General features: G+C 41.0%; 1 protein-coding gene across 3 annotated transcripts in view; it reads right to left on the bottom strand.

The window, feature by feature from the left end:
* Positions 1-541: 541 nt before the first annotated feature.
* The window catches only part of ITPRID1 (ITPR interacting domain containing 1), a 506,204-nt gene continuing 498,903 nt past the window's right edge, over positions 542-7,842 (bottom strand). For all 3 annotated transcript variants that reach the window (XM_069215173.1, XM_069215186.1, XM_069215179.1), the window contains one exon: positions 542-6,592. In XM_069215173.1, the coding sequence (XP_069071274.1) occupies positions 6,545-6,592 (48 nt within the window). In that variant the 3' untranslated portion in view covers positions 542-6,544. The remainder of the gene's footprint in view (positions 6,593-7,842) is intronic.

Raw genomic sequence — 7,842 nt, 5'->3', positions numbered from 1 at the left:
GCCACCATGCACCATAAAGGGGAGAGACAAAAGAAATTGTTCACCCACGCTGAGGTATATTTGCAATTGTGCAATAATCCATGTATCAGAGACAGTCTGCAAGGCGTGACAAAAACAGCCGCAAGGTGTGACAAACCAATGACATCAAGTGAGTTTTGAAAGGCAAGCCCACGAACGATTGAAAGTGATGGCCATGGTAAAAAGCCCACAATATTTACAACAGGTCAAAGCGCTTGCAAACCCTCCACCCTAAGTAGGGCTGGTGGTGTGATGCACCTACTGTGCCGACCAGCAGTCTGTCAGGCCGTTAAAATAGGTTTTCTGTCAACAGACCCAACACGATCACAACAGATGGAAAGCTGACAGTCAACTCGACCTATAATAGGGTGGGTGAACCAAATCTTTGCCAGAAAGGGTACTTTGTCACACACATTATGGCATACCCTGTCGCCAAAATCTAAATCGGGCCCTTAGTGACACAGGGGCTACTTAGTGGACAAAAAGAAGGTCAATAAATCAACACTTTATTTTTATTGCTTTGGACTGTTATGGTATTTTACTGCGCAGGATCAGACATTTTCTTTTCTTATTTCAAGTGCACACATTCATGGATATTTTTTTCACACATGCATAAGAAATGCAGGAAAACAATGTGTATTTTATTTTAGAGGAGTGGGAACAAATATTCAAACAGTAGAATACACATTTTGTACTTGTTTATTACTGCACATGATGGAACATCTCTTCTGCCTTCAGACTGCAACCAGTCTATAGAACATAACGTTTGACGTGTTCACATTCCAATTGCAAGCTAGTTGTGGCAGCTATGAAACAGGTCAAAGGTCAGAAGCCATAGCTGAAAGACACAAAGGTAAATTTACACGTTTCTTTAAGCTTACTATATTTTTGGTATTCACACAAACTCAGCGTATTCACACAATGACAGTGAAGACGCCACACTCTTGGCATAGACTCTGCACATAAAAAGATAGGCCTGTTCAATTTTGTTATGTAAGGAGTTGTCTGACTCAAGTGAGGAGTCTCTAAAGTTGTAAAACTAATATTAGTAAAATTGATCTCGTAGATTGTGAATACCACAAAATAGTAAACTCAGACAAAAGTGTAAGTTTACCTTTGTGAATCAGGCCCATAATGGATATGTTGCAATATCTCTAACTAGAGGCTGTTAAAAAAAGATACACTTTATGTCCGATCATGACTGGTCTTAATTGATGCAAACTGCTCACCTGCTAACTTGCAAGTCAGCGGGGTTCATAAATTAGTGGATGCACAGTTTGTAACCGATTATGAGTTTATGGCAGTGGAATGGGGAATAATTCCCTAATAGTGCATTAATGCATATTAATTCTCATTCCGTTGTGCACAGCCAATGCCTGTATGCTATTTGCGCCAGTGATTTGTGTGGTATTTCACCTTGTGTCAAGAGTGGGACCAAACACTCATGTTGTGCACACACATTATAATGCGGTTTCAGCACCAAAACGGGTTCGCGTTCCAAAAAAACATTTTGCAGTACGTCATGCTTGGAGCCAAAATGTATTGTTTTAATAACACCACCAGTCTACATAACTCTCAATTGAACGTGTACCTCTAACATCAGACATCACAACATTAGATAGCTATTTCTTTGTAACTTTGCACTAAAAATGATAAATACTAACTTCTGATAGCTTCTGAATTACCTTAAAATGTTTGCTGATGGTATAATAACATACTATTGCCTTCACTCCTAACATGTGGCACATCACTACTATCAGTGCTTCCTCTCCAGTTCCTTTATTATGAGAATCTCACACTTCTCATCACCTTCTTGCACCACCACAAACATTGAACAGATGACTAAACTGCTCAATTGAACAGGGTTCTTTAACACTCAAGTTGGCATTGAAGAAAGAAAGCCTCTATTTAGAATCAGCTTTACCTGCTTCTCACCCTCGATGTCCCATTTAGCATGGGGATTCACCTCAAATAAACCATCTTAACAAAAAACAACACTTTCTTAGTTCATTCTTGATTATTTTCCCTCACTATTATAAAACCTTTAATAATATAATCATATATTCAGCATTATTTCTGTACAACGGATCTGCCTTTTTTAATATCCCAAGATAAGCTAAAAGCTAGTTCTGTTTTCACACACCTTTCTCGGGAATTTCATTGAAATAAAATGCCTTGTAGCCTTTTTTTAAACTATGCTGACCATTGTTTTTTGGGGAAAGTGAAAACTCACAATTGTTTGGAAATAGTATTTCCATTCTGGAAAAAAGTAGGTACTCAAAACAATCACTATGTAATGTGCAACATACACCTCAGAATTAAGGGCCTGATCTACAAAATCATTTATGAGTGGAGGAAGCTTTACAACAAGAGTACTCTTTTAGGTACTTGTACATGACTATCAGTTGTCCCCAAAATGTCCATCTCCCTGTTAGTAAAAAGCAAATAATGGCCCTGTCTTTTCTATTTGTACAAAGTGTATATGAATAAGCCCTGAACATTCCAATTTTATCCCCATTTTAGACATTTACAAGCCAATTCACAAAGGCATGTAAGAGAACGTAAAAGAATACTACAGGAGTACTACTTTACATACTACCAAATTGAGTTGTAAATAGGCCCCAGAGTGTCCAAGAAAGTCTGTGGTTGTCACCTAGTGGTAAATATCGATGTCCAAGCAAGAGATTTATTATATTATTGTAACCACCATTTTGCTTCCTTACATGATACTATGTTGAAGTAGCTCTTGCATTCTATAAATAAATGTTATGTTGATCCTGTCATGCACCGGGCCGGCCGGAGTCCCGCAGCGTTACATTCTCGACTCACGGCACCGTCCGAGGTTTGCCTTTTTTGGCAGCCAACTGTAATGTTGTGGATACATTCCGCAACGCTGAAGAACACCGCGGTAAGCTGAATACCTGCGGTGATAATAGATCTTTGTTACAAATCTATATTACCTGTCTGGGTTTCCTGGGGCCATATTTACGTCCCTTTCTCTTTTCCTTGAACTGTAAATCCTGTTCTGTTCACTTCCTTTTCCCATGTTCCTCTGCAGTTCCCAGCATGCTTAGGATGGTTTTGTTTGTCCCAATCCAATATGGCATCTTTTTCTGTTTTCTGTTTTCCTTCATTATCATTTCCCTAGCCAAGGTGGCATCTTTTCTTTTTCCTGCTTTTCACTTCCTGTTCTACGGTATAATGGGGGCTGGTGTCTTCTCTTCCTTGCATTGCAAACACTACTTGCTTAGTGGTGGATCTTCACCCCTGTTGGCAGTTCCTGTTTGGTTTTCCTTGCTCTACGTTTTTCTTGAAGTCTCGGGTCCGGAGTTTCTGTTTTCCTGCTACTTTTTCCTGGATCATTATTTTCATCTTCTGGAGTTCCTGTGCATAAGAAGTTTTTTCCCTTTGGGGTTTTTCCTCTGTGGGACTCTTTCTGGAAACCACAGTCTGCCTTGGCCTTCTCATTGTCTGCAGTACTGTGGCTAGTGGAAAGGGTCGCCTCTATCTCGGACAAACCAGGACATGCAGAAATCGAAGTCGGACTCCTGTTCTATCTAAGAAAAATGGTTAGAGAGGGACAAAATGTGAAAGATCCATAGTTTGGGAAATCAAATCCCCCAGGCAGCGAGTCTAAAAATCATTGACTGTATGCTCATAATGAATTTTTCAGGCATGTGCTTATCTCATTTCAGAACATGTAATGATCACTGAGTTTAAGTTTTAATTAAAAACGCCAGCCAACCCACTCCTAAAAAGCCATCCTTGTTTATATCATCTTGGAGAACTGAAATTCCGTCACTTCCCTTCTGTTAGTTGCTAACATTATGGATAGAGTTATAAAAGGTCAGTTGCTGGTGTCTCCCAGTCTTGTCTTAGTCTGTGTCTTCCTTCCAGTGTGTCAGCTTGTGTGCCTGATACGTTTCATCATTAATTATGTATTTGCCAATAATGCTTTCACATGTCAGACTTTAAAAATACTTTCTAACTGTCCTGCAGGGCTATACATGCTGTCCTTTACAAGCTCATCCATATGTACCAAACTCAATCTCCACTCTGCAAAGAGCATGCTTGGGTCATGAGGATATACCTTTCCTGCCCCCCCACGACCCTTTGAACATTGCTGTTACAATACAATGCAGCAGATTCCTATTGGACCTACATGTTTTTCCTAACGTTGGGCTATCTAGGAAATGTCAAATATCACTCTTTTAAGTTTTCCCCTGAGGTTTTCTTAAGATTTAGCTGTCCTGGCCAGTGAACGATCTAATTGTAAGATGATCTATTCATATGTTATGTGAGGATCATTCACTCTGTTTTTTCCATTCAGTGACTATTGGCCCAATTACGAGTCTGGTGGTCCGTAGACTGCCAGACTTGTGGTGGACGTTGGACCGATGCAGCTTTGGCCGTCCGACCGCCATAATACAAGATTGGTGGTCAGTGCCGCCAAAAGACCGCCGCCTCTGCCAGGATCTCTGATCCCAATGGGATGATGGTGGACGTGGTTTAATCAGCCACTCAGCCACGGCAGCTCTGAAGTCAGTGCCGCCATGCAGATCACAACCATGTTCTCCAACAGCCTGTTCATGGCGGTTCACAGGGGGCCCCTGCACTGCCCACAACACCGCCATGGGCAGTTCAGGGGCTCCCCTCCCCAGCACCATCAGACACATTCAGAGTGTACTTATGGGGCCTCCTGTTCAACAGCACTGGACTCAGCTCCATGTGGAACCAAGTCCAATGCCACCACACGTTTTCCACAGGGCTGACCAGCGGAAATTAAGGTTTCTGCCAGTAAGCCCAGTGGAAAACTCATAAGGGGGGGCCAGTGGGTTGACCGCAGTTTCCTCATCACGGGTCTAGCAGTCAGGTTTTACGCCCGCCAAACTCATAATCAGGCCCTTCATCTTTTATTCTTGCTCGTCAATAAAACGATTGACTGCAACAAATTACCTCCATTTATTTTTCCGGTAGGTACCACTGTATCACACCTTATTTTTGTTGCTAGAGCTCCCCATCAGGATGACTGACAATAATTTGACCATCCATTAAGCTCTGTTTGGGTTAACAGTGCTCTTTAGAACCCTCAAAATCCACCACAGATCAATAACAAGCTATTTCAGTGACATACATAATTCGGCATGAGCCACTGTAAATGTTATTGTTTTAGTTTAGTTTAAGTTGGAAATAAACTCAGACGGCCAATCAGAAGTGAAAATATTCACATTATGGTAACAATGCCAACAAAAAAGGATCTGCAGCCTGTCGCTCTACCCACATAACTTGGCAGTGCCTATCCACCTACATAACTTGGCTAGGCCTTGTTAGATGTTCACTCAGAAATATGCTGAAAGAGCGTCTAATTGTTTATCTTGCAAGTAAATAAAACTGCGACTTGGGACATACAGTCAACAAACAAAACAATGAATATTAATTAAAAAAATGCTTTGCTCTGGAGTTATTGCAGTAAACATTAATCTGCAGGTAGACAGCGGAAAAATGTAGGAACCAGGACCTAGGGGCTTATTTAGACTTTAGAGGATGAGTAACAGAGTAAATTTATCCCAGTATCACTGTAAATATGATGGACAGTACATCTGACACTTTTTGCCAGACGTCTTACACTGCCAAACTCTAAATAACTCTCGTAGTGACTCTTTCTTTTCCAGGGTTATTTCAGAAAGATATCACAATACTTCTTTCAGCTACTGAAAATGTCTTACATCTGCAAGCTAACCTCTCTAACGGTTGTGCACCCTAAAATGTCCTGGAAAAGCAGTATCAAAATAATTGGTGAAAAAGATTTTACAAATCTCTCTTTCCAAAACATCAACATTGAATACGTGAACCTGTGACTCCACATCCTAGTGCAACCACCCAAGCCCAACATTTCACTCAAAAGTTAAATATTTTAAATACTATGTCAGTTATATCACTCTTTGCCTGAAAATATAAATCTTGTTTTTTTAAGGATTTGACATCTTACAATTATTTAAATAGTCTAGACAATTAGTAGTATCTTTACAGTGTTTATGGACAAAAAGGCCAGTGTTTACTAGCAAGACAGGATTCAAGCTTACTATTACATAATGTGCAAAAAGTGCTGATAAAATGTGGCCCGAGTCCCAGAATGGACTCCGCAGTGGGGCAGTTAAGTGGCAGGATGCAGTGGTGCTAAGAAGTGCAGGCACTGCATTGGCTGTTATTACATAATTTAGCTCATCTCTAGCAGAGGGATTATTCCAATATTACTTTACAGCTCTCGAGTTTATCTTCGTGATGTCAGGATAATGCGAAAACACCATCTGATCTTGAATCCTGTGTCTCGGGCGCTGCGCCAGGACCATGGCACTCTTCTCCATCCTTCCTGCTCCTGAGAACGTGCACGCATGAGTGGCACCGTGAGAAGCCAACCTGGAAGAGTTCTCCTCAAAATGTCTGCCGGCAACCCAACGCTGCAGCAATTAAACAGTAAGCTGGCCGCTCTGACGGTATTCCTTTGGACTGCTCACAGTTTTATTTTTCACTCTGTATTTTCACTGCCGAAAGAATTCTTGAACGATTTTCTTAGCTAGGAAAAAGAATTGAAAAAAATACACTCTGTGAGGTGAAAGAACACATGAGGCAGAGAAAAAAGTGTGCTATAGGTATAACACAAATATTAATAATAATGGAGAACAGCATATGGCATACAATAGCGTGCAGCACATATCAGCGACCGTTTACATCACAAAAGGTGGACATGATGTGAAGGTTTTTCACCTGAGTGTCAAGGGAGAAGCTGTGAATTCAGGTAAACATGACTTCAGTGAAAGGCACAGATCCCTCTTCATGAACATGTTGTTCACCTATGCATAGGGTGTAGAATGGAGCTCCATGCCCATTTTTTCAAGAAATCAGTCTGTCCAAAGGGCATGCGCTAACGTAGCAACTGTAACTAATCACAAGGACGTTTACACTCACAGACCTTTCAAGTAAGCGTGTGCACTGCTGACAGGGCAGTTTCCTGAAAAATGGGTGCATGGCTGTGTTCTGCGTCTTGGCACAAGCACGGGTTGGGTTCACGGTATGACTGCTAAGCTGCAAAATAGAACAGTGTGGAACCTGTGGAAAGAGCTTTCAGTGTCGTTTGTGGAGCGGGCCAGAATCAAATATATGTACACTATTAAGGGGTGCTGAGGTGATTCTGGACATGTAAACTTACACAAAGAAAATCAGTGAAGCCCAATGAGTCTGAAATGGCATATACCATTTGAGTAGGAGACATCATTTGAAAGCGGTGCAAAATTTATACTGTTTACATTTGATACACCATTAACGAACCTGCAATGTGTATTACTTGGGTAAAGGGAGCATTCAGAGATACTATAGAAGAGGGGCTGCATAAGTAGGCCAAAAGTAGTAAAAAATACATATATTCAATAAATAGCAGTAGCTTAGAACGATCCCTAAGTTTGTGGTCTCCATTTCAGGAGAAGAATTCAACAGGGCTAGGCAACGGAGGCCTTACAGAACGTTTGGTGTCTCCACTCCCACAGCCCTGCCCAAGGATCTGTAAATCTGACACTGAGCTCAGAAAGCAGTGTGAAAGACACAGGGAACAATTCCAGTCATCCATCATCTGGTGAGAACACCCAAATAACCTATTATTTTTCGCTTCATTGATTCTGAAAAAACTTTAGAATTGTTTTACACAAAATACATGGTATCATCCTTAGGTTTGTGTTGACAGCACAGCTGTCTATCAGATCGTTAGCAGATATTATACTTAGAGTGGGTTTGAGTCCACCCGCTACATCTTTTTTTATCACCCTTCTTCAG

Source organism: Pleurodeles waltl, chromosome 2_1 (genome assembly GCF_031143425.1).
Source record: "Pleurodeles waltl isolate 20211129_DDA chromosome 2_1, aPleWal1.hap1.20221129, whole genome shotgun sequence".
Lineage (NCBI taxonomy): Eukaryota > Metazoa > Chordata > Amphibia > Caudata > Salamandridae > Pleurodeles > Pleurodeles waltl.
This window is presented reverse-complemented; position numbering and strand designations above follow the sequence as displayed.